This window comes from Festucalex cinctus, chromosome 6 (assembly GCF_051991245.1).
Source record: "Festucalex cinctus isolate MCC-2025b chromosome 6, RoL_Fcin_1.0, whole genome shotgun sequence".
Lineage (NCBI taxonomy): Eukaryota > Metazoa > Chordata > Actinopteri > Syngnathiformes > Syngnathidae > Festucalex > Festucalex cinctus.
In genome coordinates this window covers 18512536-18536811 of record NC_135416.1, presented here as the reverse complement: position 1 = coordinate 18536811, position 24276 = coordinate 18512536, and the positions used below count along the sequence as shown (strand labels likewise).

General features: G+C 38.4%; 1 protein-coding gene and 1 long non-coding RNA gene across 3 annotated transcripts; one reads left to right on the top strand and one right to left on the bottom strand.

The window, feature by feature from the left end:
• Positions 1-603: 603 nt before the first annotated feature.
• chrnb5a (cholinergic receptor, nicotinic, beta 5a) lies at positions 604-13714 on the top strand. 2 transcript variants are annotated; one of them, XM_077524804.1, is made up of 9 exons: positions 604-725; positions 988-1053; positions 4079-4224; positions 4641-4685; positions 4746-4855; positions 6707-7233; positions 8260-8750; positions 10094-10160; positions 12732-13714. In XM_077524804.1, the coding sequence occupies exons 2-9, from the start codon at positions 999-1001 to the stop codon at positions 12752-12754; spliced, it is 1464 nt and encodes a 487-aa protein (XP_077380930.1). In that variant the 5' UTR covers positions 604-725; positions 988-998; the 3' UTR covers positions 12755-13714. The 2 variants fall into 2 exon arrangements, with proteins under 2 accessions (XP_077380930.1, XP_077380929.1); XM_077524803.1 differs by having other exon boundaries at positions 10015-10160.
• A 4156-nt stretch (positions 13715-17870) lies between these two features.
• LOC144020340 (uncharacterized) lies at positions 17871-18362 on the bottom strand. The gene is made up of 2 exons (XR_013283854.1): positions 18153-18362; positions 17871-18092 (listed from the first exon to the last, which is right to left on the bottom strand). It is a non-coding gene; the product is annotated as an uncharacterized LOC144020340 (long non-coding RNA).
• Positions 18363-24276: the final 5914 nt, after the last annotated feature.

Sequence of the window (24276 nt, the reverse complement as noted above, 5' to 3'; positions counted from 1 at the left end):
ACAAACAAAAACAAGTAATTATAATTTATTAATACTAAATACATAAACCTGAGTATTATGCATTTCAACATAAATACGCTTAGACTAATGAATATGTATCATATAAGGTTTATTTGGTAGATTTGTGTTAAAATTATCTTTTAAAAAAGTAAATGGGAATGTGTTATGTAAAGAAAAATAAATAAACCTTAAAAGACAGTGATTTCTGTGAGTGTATATATTATATAGTGGTAACAATTTCTGGGACTATTGTGGCTAATAATGTGATGAGATATGTAATGAAATCCATTTACCCCGTTTTCATACATAACTTCCCTGTGAATGAAACCATAACAATGGCTGGCCTGTGACAAATGTGGTATGACAGTTCTGATCAAGGAGCATGTTCATGTGTTGCTTTATAAAGAATTATGCACGACTTGTTATTTTACAATTCTTATTTTTTTAAGTGACTCACTGTTGGACATTTTTTTGGGCTTTCACAGCACAAGAACCACAAAGGCCAGCAGAGCAGAAACTGAGCATTGACTACAAATTATGACGCGAATAGTCCCCCTCGCCCCCAACCCGCCCCACACGCACACACCTCCCTTCTTTCCCCTCCACGGAGCGGATGTTGGCGGACCTCATAGTTGAGATGTCTCAAGTGGGGAGGTGCGTGCGCGCCCTCAGCAATTAGGCTACTTGGAGATTTATCCGAGGAGAAAAGGATCGCGGATTTTAAGGTGAGTGCTGACAGTTTCATTCGAACGTAGAAGTACACGTAGTGGCATTTTTTTTTTTTTGGGCGAATGTTGTAAAATACAAGAAATGACAGAACTCAACGTTTCTTCTTAAATTTAAAGTTTGTGTGCCTGTGATTGCTTGCAAAAACATCTGGAGTAGTTAAAAAGCCACCAGTGCGAAAGTTGTACAAAATAAAGTATTTTTTTTTTATTTTTTTTTTCAATTTTAAGATTTTAACTAATTGTTTTCCTTTATCACAAGTTTGATCGAGGATGAGGATGAGAATCAACGCTGTTCTACTGCTCGCTACACTCTGTCTTATTACAAGTAAGATGCTTTTCATTGTGTACTTTCTACAGATATATAAGTATAGTTGCTTCTTTCTTTGTATTTGTTTTGTTGGTCTTTTTCTACGTCTAGGCTGTACATGCTGCTCACACGCAAGTGCATGCACCGTGCATCAGTGTGATTGTTTTACTCCAATAAGAATGGATCACTTGCTCCTTATTTTTTTTTTCCTTCTCTTTGATATTTTATGATGTTGAGATGGCAAAGAAACAATTTTATAAAAGAAACACTTATTCAAACATCCAGTATAAATGTCCTCTAATATTGTGAGATCACTTTCCCTCCAACAAGATCAATGCAAGAGCTAAATAAAAGATAGCAATGCTCAGTTTTGAATTACACTGTCAGGGATGTGTGCATTTAATTAATAGAACACTGCTGGAATAATTTAAATCACCATCATCAACAATAATAACCATAGTTTGAAGTATTTTAAAACTGCACTGCATCCTGCTGAGGTATTTACAATATGTCAGAATGTGGGGTTGTGACGTATTATGGACCAGAATGGAAGCAAGCACGGCGATCAGAAAGAGGAAAAGAATTGAATGAAAATCAAAAGATGAGCAGGAAATTGGGAGATGACTTGGCTGGCTGTGGTTGTGGCAATGACTTGGCTGAACTGCGAAGACTTGGCTGAACTAAGGCCCTGTTCCTCAAACAAATCTCGTTACAGACAAAACCATCTCAAGACATGCGAGTGTCCAAAAGAAGACGCTTAGGATGTTTAACAGCTGTAATATATATGCCAAGTCCAGATTACGCCGCGACAGGGAGTTAACGGAAAGCGTAAAAGAAGAATCAGCGAAAAAGACGAACCACTGATTTGAATAGCCGATAGGCCAAGAATTTTGAAGCCGCGAGGCCACCATTTTGCTCCTCCCAAGAAACGTTTCTTTTCTCCGCATACGATCCTATACATTTACATCGAAATTAGAGAACATTTGAGACAGTACTTAGTAGAAACAACAGGGGTATAGCAACTGAGCAATAAAAGAAAAGGGGGGCTTCAAAGTAGTCTGCTCGTGAGATGGGAGGAGTAAGATGGCTGCCATGTCGCTTCAACGGCTTGCACGGGCGTGTGGGCTATCGGCTATCTAGTAATTTTTTCAGATCAGTGATACAAACACAGGAAAGGTGAAAATGTCCGGTGATTCAAGTACAACAACATCACACAAAACATTTTGCTGTAAAAGCATAAACAAGCTAAGAGGTTGCGCAAAACGACGACGACACGGCTATCCGCCATTGTTGTTGACAGACAGGCGGTGCAGTCACGCAAGAATTACATCATCACTGGAGCAGTATCACGCATATGGTGTCCACATCAATACGTCAGGGGCGCGTTTCGAAATCTTTCCACTCTGGGGCCCGCTTCCAAAAGTGATTGGTTTCTAGCTGCGAAATTGCGCCACCGTGTGGACGAACTTCCCAAATGGTAAGAAACTTGTGTGGATACATTGAAACGGGCTTTCGTGTGGACGGGGCCTTAAAAATCAAACACAATGGGCTATAGTATGCCACGGAAGAGGCTGGATGTGATTTTGCACATCAGTTTATTTCCGTTCCGCAACGCGCAACCGAGGGGCACAAAGTCGGAAGCACAAGTATTTTTTGACGCAGCCCACATGTCGGAAACCGAACCGGAAACAAACCGATGTGCAAAAAACAGTCCCGCCTCTTCCGTGGCATATACCCCATTAGCTCTCTCTCTCTCTCTCTCTCTCTCTCTCTCTCTCTCTCTCTCTCTCTCTCTCTCTCTCTCTCTCTCTCTCTCTCTCTCTCTCTCTCTCTCTCTCTCTCTCTCTCTCTCTCTCTCCGCTCGCTCGCTCGCTCGCTCGCACGCACACTCTGGGAAGGGAAGACACACAGGTGGACGTGGTTAGACATAATGAGGACAAGGGAAGAAACCAGATGGTAGTTCGTCTCTGTGTGCCCTGCGATTGGCTGGCGACCAGTCCAGGGTGTCCCCCACCTACTGCCCAGAGCTTGCTGAGATAGGAGCCAGCTCCCCCCGTGACCTTTGTGAGGATTAAGCGGTCAAGAAAATGGATGGATGGATGGGAAGAAACCAGGAACACATGACAAAAACAACTACAGACAAAAACAACCAGAACACCCATAACAAACGAAACCCAACCCCTACAGAACCAAACATTATTCAATATGAGGCATTTGTTGGTTTCCGTCTTCAGCAATATCAGCATGAAAAACTATTAGAAATAACGCCCAGCACTGCAATATTGTCTTTGCAGAGGGAAAAAAAATGGGCTACACTTTTTAGATTAAATCTTGTTGGATGTTGCAGGTAAACTAATGAAAAGTCCAGTGAGTGTGTACAGAAATGGCTGTGCGGTATTTCCTCAATTTCTTGTTTCTCAGTAGCCAACTGCATTGACCTGGTTGTATGTGGTGTCCATTAACTTAAAATATCTCTACCTAGAGGCAGATGGGCACCCTTAATAATTTACCAATGGCCCTTGCAACATATAATCAAGGAAGCAGAAATCCGATCTGAAGAAAGGATGACCAACTTGCTTTATTTTCCCAAGACTTCTCTCTCTCCCTCTCTCTCTCTCTTTTTTTTTTTTTTTACTTAAATAAGTTATTTTGGTTGAAACCACATCACCACAAGCTGACATCTCCACAACAAAAATTCATTTGACAAAAATGTTGTGTGACAGAAAAGAGAGTAACGCATTGTACTCAAGGCAGAGATACCCTCAAGTCACGGTTTCAATTATTTAAATGATGGAATCCATGCTTGTATCTTTCAGCATGTTTTTTTGGAATGTGTGGTGGCACGCTGGACGAACATACAAGTGCAAAACTTGTCATTTTAAGGCAGACGTTTTCAAAACACTTGCAATGAACACGCCAGATTCTTTTCATCATATAAACTACTTTTATATTAGTTATGAGGAAACACCTATGAGCCTGAAGACGATAAGCGGTTTAAAAAAAAAAAAAGAATGAAGGTATGAAATTTGTTGTGACTCTCCAGGCAGCAGAGCAGAGAGTGCTGAAGAGCGTCTGGTCAATTTCTTGCTTGGTCCTGAACGCTACAACAAACTGATCAGACCGGCTGTCAATAAGAGCCAACAGGTCACCATCTCCATTCGGGTGTCGCTGTCTCAGCTCATCAGCGTAGTGAGTATATTCATCATCATTGTCATTACTGTCTCACTCCTGTTAGGTTTAACAAACAATTTCCAAAGGAGAGAGGCCAGTTGTTAAGCATCATTTGATACATTTTACTACTGCCCAGGCTACATAATAACTGACTGGCTAATGAGTCAGATGGGTTTATGAACTTTATTTTATTATCATCAGATATTGCAGATGTTTTATAGCCCGAGAAGCCATCAAAATGTTTTGTTATTTTAACCTGGGATTTTGGACCAGGGCCTTTTGTAAGGACTTAAGTGACCTAATCCAACCACCCAATATGTCAAAATCAGGTCCACAAAGTAAAAAGCCTGATAAAAAAAGATTATTAGTGGCTTTTAATTCTAAAAACAACATCACAGAGAAAATGTTAATGTGGGATTGTTGTTGTCTTGCAGAATGAGAGAGAGCAGATAATGACGACCAATTTGTGGCTGTCTCAGGTAAACAATGCTCACTCGGCACCATTATTTCATTTGGTTGACGAACACATCTTTTCACAGGAGTGGAATGACTACAGGCTGAGATGGGATCCAGAGAAGTACGAAGGCATTAAGAAGCTTCGAATACCCTCTAAACTACTCTGGCTTCCTGATATTGTGCTGTACAACAAGTGAGTGCAAGTTGTTTTCAAGTTCAGTGGAGGGCAGAATGGCGGCTTAATGGCAGATCCAACGTTCAGTCTTTTATTTGATGCGGCCTTCTGTGGGAAGTTTCGCAGAGGCGGGCAGTTCCGTCTCTCCGTTGGCTCGTTTTTGACGGTTGTCCACTTTTCCGTGGGTGCCTACACATTTTCGGCGACGTGAAGCCTTGAATAAATACATGGATTATGCACTGGCAGAAGCAGTTTTGCGTCCGTTGATCCAGGTCAGTAAAGACTGTCCATCTCAGTCTGTATATTTTTTTTCTAGTCTTTGCTTCATAAAGCACTCGCAAAATGCAGAAGCACTCACCGAAAAGTCGGCAGCTGTCAATGACGAGCCGACAGAGATATGGAAGTGGAAGATATGGATGTCTTTTCCCTGTGTTTCTGTAGTTTTCTAAGTGTACTGCTGCTTGCTTCAGCTAACTTCAGTGTTTTTTTTTATTTTTTAAATCCCATTTATTTGTCTTTATTAATTGCATAAACAAAAACAACAAAAAGACCAAAAACTACCACTGCCTCATCTGTTTCTGTACAGACACTATTTTGTGGGGCTCTCTAAATCACAATAGCAGGACGAATCCAGGTCCATCTAAATAAACAAAAGTAAAGTAAGGCAATGTTGAGTTTGCAAGAAAAAAAGCCATCATTAACACAGAAGTGGACAATGTTACACAGTAACTACGGTAAATGGAGAAAAAAAATCAGCAAAATAAACAAATAAGACACACCAAAACAAATCAACAAAAACTTCAACTTCAAACAAATATTTAATGTAAATAAATGGGCGTGATGAATAATGAAATAATAATTTTGGATTTAAGTCGATGTCCCTCTTAAAGTTAACTCTTACTGCCACACGTTTTCAAAAACATTTAATGTACTGTGAGGAAAAGGGGTTCAGATAATGGAGGATGGATGATGTAATTTAATGTACTTTTTTTAATTTAATTTATGTACAGGGAGTCCTGGAGTTACACCCAGTCCACCATTTTGGCCCCGTCCGCCATTTTAGCCTTTATAGCCCGCAGTGTTTTCCCCTTGTCTGCTATTTAGCCCTTAGGTAGTGCTTGCGCTTGTGCACTTGTGGGAGAATCTTTGGCTTTTTCACCCTTTGTTTTCCCCACATCATGGCCCCAAAGAAGAAAGCTACGTCTTCTATCAATGTTGGTCCAGACAAAAGAAAGCAATTACCATCGAAACGAAGCTAAACATCATAAGAAGATCGCGTAAAGGAGAGACACCGACGGACATCAAAGACTTGGGCTTCATTCGGTCAGCATGTTTTTTTTTCTTTTTTTTAAATGTATTTTAGATTTTTATGCAAATTATTTTGATGTAAATGTTGACTTTAATGGGGAAATTTAACTTAAGTTAAAATTCAGGTTATATCGCTAGCGTAGGAATGGAACGCCAACGTAACTCGAGGACTCCCTGTACTTTATAGAATGTATATATAAGGTACAGTATATAATTTCATTTGTTTAATTATTTATTTTTACACATTTTTATTATTTTATTTAAAAAAATAATTTGACAGAATTTAATGTGATTCGATTTACAAACAAATTTGACTTAGAAACAACCTCTCGGAACCTTTTGTGTTCGTACACTAGCTGTATACGAAAATGACATTTTAGTGCATATTATCATATTATGGCATATTGTATGTATATCATTAAAAAAAAAAACACACAATCTAAAAAAAATATCAAAAGCAATCAAAATGAACTGGATTTGTGTTTGTCCCGAGATGATATTTTTATGCCATACCTCTGTGTTACTAATCCTTCCCCTCTACTCCCCAACATGTGGTCACAGCGCTGACGGTGTGTATGAAGTGTCCTTCTATTGCAACACTGTGGTCTCCAACACGGGCGACATCGTTTGGCTCCCCCCGGCCATCTACAAATCAGCCTGCGCCATTGAGGTGCAGAACTTCCCCTTCGACCAGCAGAACTGCACCCTCAAGTTCCGCTCCTGGACGTACGATCACACGGAAGTGGACCTGATTCTCACCAGTGACTTTGCCAGCCGTGACGACTTCACCCCCAGCGGAGAGTGGGACATTGTCTCGCTCCCGGGACGCAAAAACGAGGACCCGAATGACATCACTTACCTCGATATCACCTATGATTTTGTTATCAAAAGGAAGCCGTTGTTTTATACCATCAATATGATCATCCCCTGCGTGCTGATCACCTCTCTGGCTATTCTGGTGTTTTACCTGCCGTCCGACTGTGGCGAGAAGATGACGTTGTGTATCTCAGTGCTGCTGGCGCTTACTGTGTTCCTGTTACTAATTTCAAAGATTGTACCGCCCACCTCTCTAGCAGTACCTCTCATTGGTGAGTTCTATTTTTGTTCACATGAACACAACCAACAACATCATGTATTCATGAAATTTACAAATGTTTTTACAAATGTTTTGTCAAATCCATTTAAATAGTTGTATGAGTATCGATATATGGATACCAATGAATCGATATGCCCATCCTCGTTGAATACTATACTGTATAGTATAGACTATGCTTTGTTTTTTTAGCTCTCGAAAAGTCTCGTGCCTTTAATGACATTTAAAAGATGAAAGAAAACTCAAAATTAGATTTCAAATTCAATTCACTTTAAACTGAACTCCAGAAAAGTTGATTAATCATTTGTGATGAGACTAATAAATCAGAATCAGATTTATTGGCCAAATATGTCAAAACACAAGGAATCTGTCTTCGCAGCCACAACTGGTCCGATAATCACGAAAAATACCAACAGAACCAACAGTGGGCGACAGAATGGGAAGCCTGGCGGTTCGCTAGTTAGCGGCCCAAGTTACTTAGATGAAATAATACAAAAACTGAGGAAGGACGAAGAGAGAAAAAAAATACAAGGTCCAATCTGTGCTCCTGATGAATATAAACTTAAATAAGAAGCACAAAATAATTTATTCAGTCATCATCATCATCATCAAGCATGGAGGTCATATACACAATATATTATAAATTTTATTGATGAAATTCCCATTGGATTTATTAGCCTTTACTCTAGTAATTTTCTCACTTTGATTTTCAATCCATGTCTTCATTTTTGTGGCATTGTAAATATGACAAGAGCAAAAATTCCATTCAAAATAGCTATTCAATATAATAATAAATATAGTAAGACATCATCAAGTATTTTAATGTACTGTAAATAGTCTCGCAGGAATTTGGGAGTAGGGACCAATAATGCAGAACTAGTTGTAATATAGTTTTCATCACCGAGATCCGTTTTCACCAATGACATTTAATGTGAACTAGGAAACGTTTTAAATCTTTTACACTGTTTTGGGATTTATTTGTAAATATAATTTATTGGTTACATCTCTTCTGCCATTTTAGGTAAATACCTGATGTTCACCATGGTGCTAGTCACGTTCTCCATTGTGACCACCGTGTGCGTTCTGAACGTCCATCACCGCTCCCCGTCCACTCACCATATGCCTGAATGGGTGAACCGCCTCTTCTTAGTACAACTTCCCACATTTCTTCTCATGAGGCGCCCAGGTGCGACTAACGCCCGCAGCAAACTCAGGCGGAAGAATGGCAACCGGAACCCCGGCAGAAAAAGTCCTTCTCAGACTGCAACTGATAAACAACGGTTCTCAAGTATAAAACTTGGCGGGATTCAAGCGAATTCGGACTCATTCTATGTGAATGCGGACTGGGCCCACAAGTATTGCTGGAGGGTGGGAGACATCCCGGATGCAGGTGGGGGAAGTTCAGACATCCCGAGGCCGTTGCGCTCGCAATGGGACGCAGACCTGGAGGAGGCGGTCGAAGGGGTGAAATACATCGCTGAGCACATGAAGACGGAAGATGATGATGAAGGGGTAAGTAAGCGTATAAAATAGTTTGGTAAATGTAGGAATATAGATTCAACTGATGTACTTAAGAAAAAATAAGTGAAGTTAGACTCGGATATATATGTAAGTAGAAGAGTAAAAACTTAAAATACATTTCTGCTGTCAGTTAGACTTGTTTTGGGAATTTGGCGCAACAACAAAAACAACACTTGGAGACCTTCCAACCCGATTGTTCACGTCCATGTGTGACTCCCCTCCCCCACAAAAGGTGGGTGATTTTAAAATGATAATAAAGATTAGAATACCAATTTCATTTCATGTTATTTTTATTTCATTTTTTATATAAATGAAAGGGGGACAGAAAGAAGTAAAAGTTGTGATATCTTCCCCGATCAACACAAAATGAATGACAGCAAGCAGTCATGACATTTTCAAAAACTGACACCTTGAATCGTTCTTTTTGTTTTTTCCTGTGTTTAGGTTTGGAAAAAAATATCAGTTCCTCTTAATTTGCACTCACCCCCCCCCCCCCTTTTTTTTTTTTTTTTTTTTTTAAATCTGATTTGCATGTTATTTGATTTAAAAAAAAATCATGATGGGCTTCATACATTATTTTAGGAAAAAATCACCACCACACATTAACAGAAGCCCAAAGGTGTAGATTGAGAAGGAGTTCATGTGTAAACATCCTGTATTTATATAGTGCATTTTCTTGAGTAAAAATGCACCTTTAATTTCATTAGTCAACAATAACAATAGTAACATGTTCAATGAATAGATTTCACAATGATTCAGAGGGTTTGATGCACACTGTTGTCATATTTATGAATGAAAGACGAAGACAATGAAAGACTTATGACAAAAACAGGCAGGCATTACATCCCCAGCGCCACAACTTAGACTTGCATTTAGCCAGTCAAAAGGTTAGCTTACTTTCTGCCACCAAATTGTCAGGTGCGGTGGTGTAGTGTAAGAGCAAATGTCCTCGGTCCGCCGGAACGTCTGCCACATTTCCAAACCAGCACGCAAATCAAGATGCGGCAGTTTTTACGCCCAAGCGCACACGGAAAAAGAGCCCAAATGTACAACTTCAGATTCTAAAACTTTCACAACGCTCCCTTGCTTAATAAATATTACAGAATCTTAATTGCGCGTTAGTTTAGTGGATCATAAGCATTTGGTGTGCTGGTGCATTCCCAATCCCAGCAGGCATGAATAAAACACAAGCCTTCCCGCACATTTCAGCTTCAACACCCCAAAACATTGGGTTATTGTGTGTGTTATTTTTCAGATAATAGAGGACTGGAAGTACGTAGCCATGGTGATAGACCGTTTGTTTTTGTGGATCTTCATCCTGGTGTGTGTGATAGGAACACTGGGGCTCTTCATGCAACCGCTCTTCCAAAGCTACAACACGCCAACTGCTGATGATGCTGAGTGAGTCATGAGCGCCCCCTGAAACTTGCAAGTTCATAACGGCAAAGTCCATACAACTAAAACTTTAAGCTTTTCTGTTATCATTTTGGGTGTTTGTTAGACATTTATGAAAGATACTCAAATAGCACGAACCCACCAGGGTTCCCTGATTGTGGAAGCATTCCCACATGTTATTTTTATTCTCCACACTTTTTTGCTGCGTAACATCTCCCACATAATACATCCAATTTACACTGTTAAAATTTCAACTAGCTTCAAAAATTCACACCTCTCGGGGTGTATATATATATATGTATATATGTTGTAGGATTCCACATTACTTACAGTATTTGCACAATTTAACATTTAATATCAACTTTTTTCCCCATTCATTTTCAATGGGACCGACATTAAACTTTTTCTAAGTATAACTTTCCACGCCCATTTCCGTACACATAACTTATCATCATTACCAGGTGTCTTACACTGCTCGGTGGCACAGTTGGTAAAGGGCATTGTCCAGTAACCAGGAGGTCATAATTTATCTCTCAATTTACTTCATAAGCATTCCACATGCATTCAAATCTTCGCATTCAGCTTTCAGCATTTCCACGCAATTTCTCCAGAAATTGCACTTTGTCTAGTTCTACATGCAATAATTCCCTTAATCCTGTTAGCACAGATGGAAAACCAATTTCTTTATGAAAAAATGTATTTTTTGTGTGTGATTTACGCAATATATATGTATTGATTGCAGTCAGGTACTGTTGCTAGTTAGTTTTAAAGTTTATAGAGGAATGTAGCACTGCCTTTTTAGATAAAGGTCCAGGCGATTAATTTGGTATATGTGCTACCAACTTCCTGCTTTTGGGAAAACAGAATAAAACACTTCCTTCTGGCTCAGGTAAATGGTAGATCATGTAGCAGGATCATCAGCCAGGATCCTATAGCAGCACACGTAAGAACATTAAATGTCTACAGTGTCTTTTGTTTTACACAAGATGTCTTAAAGAGCTACCAAAGATGATGATATTTGATAATCTGTTTCAGCTTTATTCATGTATCATATCATAATTGTTTAAATAAAGGATATGGATGTATTTATCTTTTGTCTGAAGGCACCAGCCATAATGAAAACAATTTTTTCAGAAGTTTGGGTTCAAACCATTATGTCAGCAACCCTGTTGTTATAGCAGTTATCTTATCATACATAGGAAGTTAGCAAAATTTGTTTTTCCGTTTGGTCACATGACTTATGGTCAACTGAGTTGTACTTAATGCCATGCAGTCTTATTAGATCAAGTGAGACAGTGTATGTATTGCCACCAAAGTCCTGGACTAGAACATTATCACCCTGCAAACGATGACGTTTACTCAACACAATTCAGTTAATCTTATCTCAATTCAGCTCAGCTCAAACCAACTCAATTCATTTTTATTTACAGGGCAGTTTTACCAACTACAGCTGAAACGAAGCCCTCACCATGATCTAAAAATCAAACATAAGATAATGATTTAAACACAATAAAGTACAGAAAATAAAGGGCTTTAGTCGTAAAAATAAACATATTTACTATACTATAGTTTATTTTTTTAATGGAAATTTAATTAATGCACATTTGTGTTTTAAAATGTTAAATACTGTAAATTCAATTTTTAAAGTCCATCATTTATTTTGTTTGAGTCTACTGTGGTCTTACATTTCAAGAGGCTCACTGCTCAATACTTAACTGGTGGATGTTCCTAGGTTGGATAAATTTTAAATATTTCAATGTTTTCTTAAAAGGGCCATTTTCACTGCAGCTAAGTGAGAAAATGCAATAGTGGATGTCAAGTTTTCGTGATCTTTTAAAAAATGAGAACAAGATGAATGATTAAAAACTTTTCCCACCATTAATGTGATATTTAAACTACAATTTAACAGAAAAATAATCTTTTCGAGAGGGGAAATAAAAATATATGACTGAAATAATGTGGTTGCACAACAAAATCTCCAAAACACATTGTGCGGAAAATGTGTTATGGTCCAATGAAAGTATTATGCTTTGTGAATAAAAAAAAAAAAAAAAAAGTCAGAAAAAGCCTACGTGAGCAAATGATATTATTTGAGGTTCAGAGGCACTTCAAATCTTGGTCTCCTTTTTACAGCATAGCTTTATGTTAAAATATCTTTTTTTGCATAATAAATGTGACTTGAGGGAACTGAACACTACAGGAAAAAAAATCATGGTGGAACATTGGAAATGTTAGTAACTTCAAATTGCTGTTGGTGTTTTTGTGGCATTTCACTGGATATTGTGGTCATATATAATTGTAATGCCTTGCCAAGGCAAAATTAGTCCGAAGAAGATTAAGCCCTGTGAAAATGCTTCAAAAAACAAGAAATGTGCAGACACATTCTTTTCTTTGAGTTCATCCCATTTAGTCAGGTGATCCATTTACTGTGTAAAATATTGATTCAACCTACTTTTTAGAGCGAGCAATAGAGCAGAAACGACCTTAATCCTGAAGGTTCCTCAAAACAACCACCCGAGTGATGGTGGCTGCTCCTCTTTGTGTTCTGTAGAACTGATAATGTTTTTCTTTCCATAGGTTTGGGGATTTCTAGGATGTGAGAATGAAATTGTGTTTCATCTAACCAGAGCTGGCACACCTGGCCGCCTCCGATCCTGATCCAGCTTTGTTGGTGGAAACTTAACCTTAAGGTCTAGTGTATGGTCTACCTTCAAGCAGTGGTAGCTGGTGGAGTTTTCTCCACCAGAGCCATACATACATACAACATACATTTGTCATATGACAATTGCAATATCATATCAATCAGTTTATTTAAAGAGCTAAATCACCATGGAACATGGTCAGATTCCACTTGACAATAAAAAACATGCACAATTAAAACATTTCACACAAAAAAATCAGGTACAAGAAAAAAAAGAATAAATAAACACTGAAAAAGAACAATGATAAAACAGTCACAGGCTAAACATACTTCTGGCATGTCTTTTAATTTGACGAGAGTTTAATGGAGAGCTACTATGCTTCACGACTCAATGAACTGTTCTTCTGTTCTACTTTTCAACACAGTAATTATAGCCGTGCAAAATAGATGCTTTACTTTCACAATGTATAGAAAAGTGCTAAACTTTCCCAATTTTAGTTTATAATGCACTTCATTGCTACCAGGAAATTAAGTTGATACTTTATTTTATCAGTTATACCTTGATATGTAAGTTTCAAAAGACAGGTAAAGTGTGATGTCAAACGTTATATACCACATGTTCCAAAATGTACTTACTTTTAAGAGTGCATTGATTTTGAGTTGTACAGGTGCACCAGTAAATAGTAGGACACATAGCATTACACAAGAAATACAAAGCAAATTCCCCAAAAATTTGACTTTGGGGTAGGGCACAGATAATCTGCATTTTGAACTAAGATGCTTTTCCAATAAAATTGTCTTTTTAACTGCCTTGAAGGTTGTTTGGTAGGTTTAGAGAAATTCATATCCAGTAGAACTTGTTCATCAGTTAAAAATCAATGACAATATATTGAATAAAATTTGTGTATGTGTTCAGACAGTGATGTTTCCTTAGTCATTTGTTCATGTGTCTGTGTGTTGTTTGTTTTAAGAATTAATAAAATATTCATTCGACAAAGGCATGATTTCAGTTCCTGATTTTTCGTAAAAAAAAAAACAAGTACACACTCACAGAAATTGCACAATAATCATGTGTGATATGAACAGATGCCACAAGACTTCAACTATGAGAGCAGGTTTGATTTGTGTTTGGTGAGGGAGGGAGTTTGTTTTAAGACTGCCCATTGTCATAATTCATAATATGTATGGATGGACTTTCTGGGCACAACCACAGAGTTGGCTGTTGTTTTGGTGGCCTCAGTTTTGTTGTATCTCTGGTTTTTGAAGAGGATCTTATTCTGTTGGACTATACTAGGCCGTGATTTTGAAACCTCAACTGGAGTGTTCTCTCTCTGCATAGGATGGTGCGAACACGGCAACACCATACAGTACATTGAAACCATGCATTGGGTTTGTCGAGTTAGCTAGATCTTTCTTATTTGCTGTCTAAAGTAATACAAGGAAAAGGAACATCCCTGTCAACACACTAATGTTTGTGGGCGACTGTGGGGCCATCACCGCAGAATGATGTCATTCGGCATTGCCTTTTCATTGGCTGCTGCCAGATGAGGAAACTTCTAAGCAGAGCTGGACTGGCACGAAAAAATAAATAAAAAATGGTCCCTACCATTTCGACTTAAGCACCCCAGCCCGTTCCGACCTGACTCCTGACTACCCCTGCTTATCACATAGTTCTGCCACTGATATTGACTGATGTTGGTTCAGTTTGCTGTCTATATTACAAATGGATTAATAGTTCATCTAAATTGTGAGCCAGTCAAAAATGGAGGAAAATAATCATGAAAAAGCAATGCATCGGCCCCAAAAGACGCCGGCCCACCAGGCATCTGCCCTGTATGCCAGATGGGCAGTCCAGCCCTGCTTCTAAAACATTTTTTAAAAATAAGATTACAGAGTGTTCCCTCACTACTTCACAGTTCAGCTATTGCAGATTCAGTTTATTGCGGATTTTCATTTGTGACCACTGACCAACTTGTGGCATTTGTGTCCCAGTCTCTAGTTACACTAGGCCATTTTAAGATTAAAAAGAAAAACTCATCAGCAGCTCTGCATCTATTCGACACGTCGAATGCTAAAAGCTAAATTTCTTAAGTGTAAGTCTAAGTGTTTAGAGGGGTGGGAGCCGTGTGTGTAGTCCATGATAGCTTAATAGAGGTGTAAATCCCACTCAAAATAAAAAATAAATAATTTAAAGAAATCAACCTCTACTTCGTGGAAAGTCACTTATTGCAAGAGTGCATGGAACGTATCACCAACAAAAAGTAGGGGAACAATGAAGTTACTTTGAGTTAATTTTGTAAACATAAAATGTAGTTTCGGTTGTTAAAATAAACCCTTTATATTTTATTGTGGGAATGCTGAAGCAACACATATGTTATTGTGATTTTTTTTTTATTCTCCACACTTTTTTGCTGCGTAACAACTCCTACATAATACTTCCAATTTATATTGTTCAAATTTCAACTAGCTTCCAAAATTCACGCCTCCTGGGCTATTTATCGTCTGATTCCACATTACTTACAGTATTTGCACAATTTAACATTTAATATCAACTTTTTTTCCCCATTCATTTTCAATGGGACCAACATTGAACTTTTTCTAAGTATCACTTTCCACGCCCACTTCCGTACATATAACTTATCATCATTACCAGGTGTCTCACACTGCTCGGTGGAACAGTTGGTAAAGTTCATTGTCCAGTAACCAGAAGGTCATAATTTCATAATTTATCTCTCAATTTACTTCATAAGCATTCGACATGCACTCAGCTACTAGCATTCAGCTTTCTGCATTCCCACGCAATTTCTCCAGTAATTGCACTTAGTCTAGTTTTGTTTACAAACGTGTTTTTTCAATGTTAGTTTTTGTTTCACTAAATCTAGCAGGCCTTTGCAACTACTTCTAGCACACACACATACACGCACACATCCACAAAGTAGTGATCAGCGTTTATGGCTCATGTAATTTATCTTGGCAAAGGGGCAACCAATGACTCCTGAAGTCGGCACATCAGCAAAAGTATATGAGCCTTTATTGTAGTGGACGATTATTGACAACAATCATATTTATCGTTGCTATTCTGTTATGTAAGTGTGCGTGTGAGGGGAAATATATTCTATTGGACTAACTGAAGCACAATGTTGTTGTGTCTAAGGCTGGTAAGTACAGTGCACAACAGCTACACGATCAGTTTGTCAGCACAACTAAGTGAAATAGTTCAAGAGACTATTTAGCCAGGATGGCCCATTTGTGTCAAAAACACTCTTCTTGCTGGCATCTGGTCAAAACCTTGTACCTAACTTCTCAGGAGACCATCAAATAAAGAAAGCCATTTTCAACACTTGTTTGGTTGTTCAATAATAACCCTAACCCTAACCCTAACCTGACACCCATACATGTGTACTAACCAAATTATAGATTTTTGAAAAAATGTGAAATTTGCCAAATTGTGATTATGTGATTTTGGCCCCGACGGCAGCATTATGTGTTTTTTTTTAAATCAGGATTTTGAAAGCCGAGCGGTTGGGATAAGATGCCAGAGGGTTTTCGCCGCCTTGGGCAAATGGAGCCTTCACCCAGAGATGAGCAGGTTGAAGAGGCCATGACCAGGATGGGAAAGGCCAATTATCTTCAATTTTGGGGTTTCTGATTTCTTCTAATATATTTTAAAATATTGAACATGTTTTCTGTCCCAAGTTTTTCATACATTTGGAGAAGTATGGTAAATAATTTTGAACAAGCTAATTATGCATCTAAGACATCAGTAGAAACTTGATGAAAATCAGAACTTTTTCTAATGGACTTACCAAATATTTTTGTTCCAGTATTTTAAACTTTATACTTGACTTATTTAAAAATTTTCAGTAGTAATGAGTTTATATTTTCTCTATAATTCATTTGATAACTTCATAATTCTTCATGTACAATTAATACATTTAAAAGCACATTTTGCCACTTGCTGTCAGCTGAAAATGGCATCACACATGCTCAGGGCTCAGGTAACGACCAATATTGGCTCCGTTTGAAAATGTCACATGACCAAGCCCAGAAAACAGGTGAGCCGTGATTGGCCGTTACCTGTTTCCTGAGATGTCATTTTCAGTTGGCAGCAAGTGGCAAAAGGTGCTTATAAAGGGCTCCGGGTCGGAGAGTGGAACTGTCACTTGCCTTCGGTGCCGGCTAGTGTGGGTTCGCTTCCCCGCCCAGGAGACCATGTAAGTATGTGTGAGTGAAAGAAAAACAAAAAGTAATAGTTAATGACAAATAGTTAATTAGGAATTATAGACAAAATATTAACCTCTTCCTGCTGAAAATGGCTCAATTTGTCAAATATCCCTTTAAAAAAAGTTTTATATTAATTTAATATTTACATGTAAATTCCAATTTAGACGATTCTTGAATCAATAGTGATTCCTTACATTAATTCAATATAAAATCAACTATTCTGATTTAACATTGATATTGTGTGATTTATAGTTGAAAAGCTAACGTTGATTCAACATTTTATCAGCCTTGCGCTTTCTATATAATTTCTATTTTAGGTGTCAACACAGATTCTTAAGCCGAACCATATTTCAAGATTGATTCTCCCATACTTTGCTATCTGGGTAGCCATAAGTTTAAAAAAAAAAAAAAAAAAAAAAAAAAAAAAAGCTAAGTGAGGCTATGCAATTTTGGCAACTTCCAATGTCATCATTTTTAGTTGTTTCGGTGATAGATAACAATTGTGGGGTTTTCCTTAACATAAGCGTCCCGGTACCACCAATTTTGTCCATGTCTGTAAATCCTTCCCTCCTCTTTTGGCATGCCTTGCAAAGGCCTGATTGAATTGAACACAGCTCTCCAGCTCAGCATTTTAAGTGAAGCAACTGTTGGAAAATATCCTCAGACAGGAATTGTACTCACAATAAGATACCTCTATCTGTTTGAAGGGATGAAACAAATGTAATCAAAAACTGCATATTTCTATTTTAAACTACTATGTGATACATGCAATGACTAAAAGATCACATACTGACCCATTTGTTGTTAAACTTTGTATTTACTTTTTGAAACGTAAAGAAGACTGCAATGTAAACGTTCTCATCTTGCTTTTATCTCATCATTGTGCTTCAGGCTGTGCTACTCAGTGATGCTGATTTACATCATCACCTTTGTTGTGTGAATGAACAGAGCTTTGCATCATGGTGACTGGTCTGGCTCTCTGCTTGAGTTTCCTGAGGTTGCACTCCTAAATAAGCAGAGTGCCTCAGACGCCCCTGCACTTGTCTGGAGGACTTATTCGACAGTCTGCATGCCTGTGGGAGAAAAAGCACGACTACCCCATCATAAAGACTCAGTCAAACCTGGATACTTACCAAGCACACTTTCTTCCCCGTTTCCTCCATTTTTTCCTCTTCCTTCTATCACACTTCAGTAAACTCTGTATTTTATAGGCCGGAAGCCTCAAATGTGCCATGGTTTAAACCCAAATGTGTGTCCTGTTTCATGCCACACTTCCAAATTGATTAGGATTTGTTATCCAGATACCAGCTAGTCGTCCATTTACTTGTGTGAGAGATCCAACATGACGGCTTCCGCCAGCTGCGGTTACCAAATAACGAGGCATTAATCGTGTGGCCATACTATGCTCAATTGACATTATTGTACCCCATAATCACATTAGAAAGAGAAGTAAAATCATATCCCTGTCACAGTGCTGTCTCTGATCTGGTTAGTCCCACCTGCTCTCTGCTGCTGTGCTCATCTCTCCAAGAAAGCACATCATTGTTGTACCTTAAGGGGGTAAAATGGCATGTCGCTGGGTTGGGACACTCAAAGACACATTGAGTACCCTTGGGATTTCGCTTTGGCAGTTTGGGATACTCCAAATCACAACTGCCACTACTGGATATGTAAAACAACTCAGGATGGAGAAACTTTTGTTTGAAGACACACACTTTTCAAGTGAGCAAAATTATTGGAACAGATATTTAATTAAGATAAGATAACATTTAATATTTGGTGGAACAAACCTTAACTGTAAAAACTGCATCAAGCCTGAAACCCATTTACAAGACTGCCACTTTCTTCCTTTGAAATACTTTTCGAGTTATTTACTGCAGCCTCTTTCAGTTCTTATATGATGTTCTTTTTACTCTGTAAGGCTTGTAGACTACCAGCCCTTGTTTTCCATCTACAAAGTACATGGTAACTATTAAAGTCTACATACCACTTCTTGTACTTGATTTCTTCCTGAGGCTTGCCGTTCATTGGCTCTCACTTTACCAGTTGCTCGCAGCTCTAGTTACAGCCCGAGCAGCGACCACTGCGAGGTCCTTATTGTCTCTGTTGAAATTAGTATTCTTTATTCTTCTCCGAAAACAATCACATTTTTAGGGACCTAAATGGATGCCAAATTTGCTGTTACTGTCACTGTTTTTTTGCTAGCTACCGGCTATTATCAAGTATTTTCTATAATAGCACAGACCTTTAGTTGTGTCTGCTTTGGGAGCCGGTTTAACGGCACAGCCGTTCCCTTATGTGGACACTTCAACTCAGACATAAAGATAGAGACCACCATTTCAATTAAGAGTCAGTTTGGACAATTTAACATTTAACATGTTGGAGTCTAGACTCTAGAATTTAGACTTACATTGAACAAGCAATCTAGACTATAGATTATTTGTTCAATGTAAGATCATTAAGACTACGCTACAATTATGGGTCCATTATTTTGAACAGCCGTGCGCTTCTGACTCTTACCTACAGTCTTATTTCAAGTGATTGGTCTGTTTCTCTTTACCTCCTTCTTATTTGTTCTCTTTTTACAGCCATTGTTTGACATTGTACCCAAAAAGTTCCCTGCTGTGTCTTGATGCCTTTGTGTTTGGCTCCATTTGTCTTGGCTACACAGCCACATTTTCACAAAACCTCTGATTCATTCTCGGAAAAAAAAAAAAAAAAAAAAGCCTTCAGATATAGGAGTCACTTTTACTTGTGTTTTAAAATTCCATGCAAAGCTTGCTGGTTGGAGTCAGATTGTCCTATTAAATAAGCCACTATGAACATCCCACAGCATGTGATCTCTGGTGCGTCACCTTGCGTACGCATGCATGTGTGGAAAAACTTGATGAGAACCACCTACACTGTCAAATAGATTCAAGACTCACAAAAAAAACCCCATCCAACTTGTCTTTCCTGTGAAATAAAACAAGAGCTACCTGTCAGTAAATCAACTGTACCACATCTGTGTACACTTGCCGAGGCAGAATAATCTCATTTTGCATTCTGATCTGATTTAATGTGATTTGTAACAAAGGCAGGTTGAGAGTGTCACAATGTGTAGATTGTTGCTATGATTTTAATGCCCGACCCTTTTGCTGCTAGCTGCATTAATAATGAAACTATCCAAGCTCTTGACTTTAATGAGTGTGATGCTCTTAGACAGCACTTATGATGTACGAACAGAGGTTTTCAGCTTGTTTAAGTAATTCTTTTGCTTGTGGGTCAAAACCGCAAAAGTGTCAGACACTCCTTCCTTCCTTCCTTCCTTCCTTCCTTCCTTCCTTCCTTCCTTCCTTCCTTCCTTCCTTCCTTCCCAATGAATGGATTGTACAAGTCAGTGTTGTCAGACTAAATTCCAACTTTATCAATCATTTATACCTGTAACTTTTCCCCCCCCCCACTTGACACACATCGAGACCTGCGAAATGCTGATGACGTGTTGGTGTGCCAGTTCTGTATCTGACTACTAAACCAACACAAGGCACTTGGACAAACTGGTGAGCGTGTAGTTTTATATATACCTTTATTTGGCCCAAAAATAAATGTGGCAAATTATATTCTTGGAGCAAACGTCAGCATGAGAAAACTCATTTTAGCTATGTGCGCCAAACCACATGACCTTCAATACCCCTGAGGAGATTATTTGATAAAAATCAGCTTGTGTTTCTGTGTACTCTGCATGTTTTAAAATACGGTACCTGCAGGAGATTGTAAATCATCGGCACTGTATGTAGGTCTACTTATTGCTGGCGCAGGTGTGCGCAACACACATTTGACCATGCAGAATAAAACGTACACATGGCTAGAGCCAAATTAGGCCTTTCATTATTCAAAGACATTAGCTTTGCGGTTGTGTGTGTACGTGTGTATTAAAACTACAGTAATAAACATACTGCAGAGCCTCTTCCATTTGGATTTTATAAAATGTTTTAGTTCCGCTCATTCGTTCCGTGTTGAACATTCGAAACTTCCACTTCTAACTGCGGAAAAGTTGGTCCTCTTTAGTTTAAAGTGGCTTACCTTAACTAGAATCCCGTGTCATGTGTGTCCAAAAATCCGTATAGTGGTAGACACCTATGCTCGAGGCATCAGCAGAGTTACGTCACACATGAGTTGCCATGACTACAGTTCTTCTACTTTCTTTTGGCGGTTACATACACTTTTGGTGCATTAACGTTACCTTCTTTAGCATACTATAAATGCACAGAAAGTCAACACAATTAGGGAACAGGGATTTGGGTGTCAATTTGAATTTTAATATACAAGTTGCACCTTAGTGTAAGTCGCAGGAGCAGTCAAACTATAGTCCAAAAATACGGTAAATTTTATCGATAATAATTTGAAAGGCTTGAAAAAGTGAAAACATTTTGTTCTGACTTGGATTTACTACAGTATTATCACAAAAAAAAAGATTGCTGCTTTTTTGGGTGCATTATTTGATTACGTCTTAAATTTAACCCAACCACAATGCAGTTCGCTGTCTTGCTCTTAGTACATGATATATGATTAAAAAACTAAACAAAAAACACATTGTTAAATAAAAAGTTTTTTTTTTTTTTTTTTTCATAGGAATGACAATGATTGGCAACCATAATGCTTCACATTTAATCGACTGCATGTATCAAATGTGCATGGTAACCATGTATTTCCTTTCGTTATGTTCTGGATTTGGATCCCAAAACGCAGACACAAATAAGAGTCTTAACACTTTATTTGCATAACATCAAAAGGCATTGAACTAACTTGACTTGACCAGAAACAACGAGAAGGCATCGAGGAAGAGAGAGAAGCAGGTGGCCAGCTGGACAGCGGAATAATCCGACAAAACACACACTTCTCAGTTAGGCTTATATAGACAGTGAATCGATCAGATTGGCTGTGGCTAGACATGTGGGTAACAGGACTGACATGGAATTATCTGATTGGCTGTTGACCAGATAAAGATTCTTGACATCACATAGATCCTGACATCACATAGCTTAAGACCAGTTGAAACTAGATGCCGGTTACATCAGTTCAAAACAGACACTTGACCTCACGGTCATGACCCAACCATAACCCTTGCATGACCCAAACTTAACCCTGGCATGACCCAGTCATGACACCTTTCAATTGCATAGTAAAGGGCAGACAGTAATAAAATGAAGCGTACAACAAAGGTTAGTTGATATGATTTTCTAGACTCAACAGCATTGGATCCACCTCCATCCTTTATAGAATAGCCTACAATCTGCTGACCGTCCGTGTTCTACTAAACCCACCTCAGTGAGACGATCCGGCCAAGAAGTGTAAAAAAAGGACATTCAGATTTTATTATGTGGGATTGAGAATAAAAGCACTTATCTTAGGGTCAGGAATGCGCTGCAGATATATGTGTGTGAATAATTCAAGAGAGTCTAAAAGTTCTAGCGGGGAAGCAGATATTGTTATGTGTTATGTTTCACTTGAGGAAGAAAGATGGCACTAGTGTACATCGGATGAACGGGGAGCAGGTACAAAGGGGAAAAAGCCTCTTTGCGTGAGGTGAAAGGAGAAAAGGGATGGCAGAAAATATAGGATGAAAGACGTATGGGGAAAAAAGAGATATTTAATGAATGACAAGGAAAGACTGTTGGATGAGAGGAACTGAAGAGTTAGTGTGACACAAGGGAGTGGAAAAAATGGTGATCTTAATGGCTTTTGGAGTGTGTGCAGCCAACCTTTACAAAAAAGAAACATGAATTAAACATGTCTCGGGGTAGAGCAGAGGGGCAGGCTATGGTGCGTCACACTAAACAGTCCTGGCAGAAACATTGCTTCTCACCTAGTTCTTACTTGAAGCATCCTCACTAATAAGACGGGCAAATGGATGCATGTGATGATGCGTCGCACTGAAGTCCGTCCGACGGCATCACCAGCGACAGGAAAAACACATTATGTCTTCTCATTATGACTTTCATTCATTCCGTTTTTTTATGGCCTTTGTTTTGCTTGTGCACGGGAATAACACTGACAGGTTGCATAAAAAGAAAGTGAGGAAATTGATTGATTGATTTAGACGATGATTAATATTATTGTGATTCAATTGAAAACTCAAAAACATTTTCATTAGTGAACTACAATATAAACAAGAATGCTTTAAAACAAACTAACAAACTACATTTTTCATTTACAAAACTAAAACTAACTGCAGTATGATTATTGTAGAAACGCCATTTGTTTTCATCTTTGTAAATGAATTTCATGCATGAGCTTTCAGAATGTATTTTAAAATATTTGAATTTTGTTGGGGCAGCAACGGTGGCTGACTCGTTAGCACGTCCGCCTCCCAGTTCTGAGGACTTGGGTTCGAGTCCAGGCTTCGGCCTTCCAGGGTGGAGTTTGCATGTTCTCCCCGTGCCTGCGTGGGTCTTCTCCGGGTACTCCGGTCTCCTCCCACATTCCAAAGACATGCATGGCAGGTTAATTGGGCACTCCGAATTGTCCCGAGATGTGCTTGTGCTTGCTCGTCTCTGTGTGCCTTGCTATTGACTGGCAACCAGTCCAGGGTGTACCCCGCCTACTGCCCAAAGCAAGTTGGGATAGGCTCCAGCAACCCTTGTGAGGAATAAGCAGTCAAGAAAATGGAATGCATGGATGCATATTGTTGTATAATTGTACAGAAGAAGGAAGATCAAACAGTCATTTGGGAATTGCCTACTTTTATTTTATTGCAAGTCTTGCTTTCCGCAAATACTCCATAGTGCTGGCGTTGGTCAAAAAGTCCTAAGTTGGTGAAATTCACATTTTCTCCAAACATTTATACCGTTAGCCATTCCATTTTTTGTCTTTTTATTTATTTATTTTTATTTATTTATTTATTTATTTTTTTTTACACAAATGATTTATCAAACTAAAGTGTTGAAAATGACTTACTCGATTCGAGGATGTTAATGGTTGAACAAACATACCGTTTTTGGGGTCTCCTGGAAAAGTAAAGTAAAAAATAAATCTAAAACTAATAAAAAATTAATAATTAAAATAACTTATGTTTTTTTTTTTAAAAAACTAATAAAAACTAACAAACCGGCTTTAAAAAAATAATTAAAGTTAATGAAATAAATATAAAAAACAAAAGTTAAAACAAAATAGACGATGCTAGACTGTTTAGCACGTCCGCCTCCCAGTTCAGAGCTTGCAAGTTTGATTCCAGCTTTCCTGTGTGCCGTTTTCATATTCTTCCTGTGCCTGTGTCGG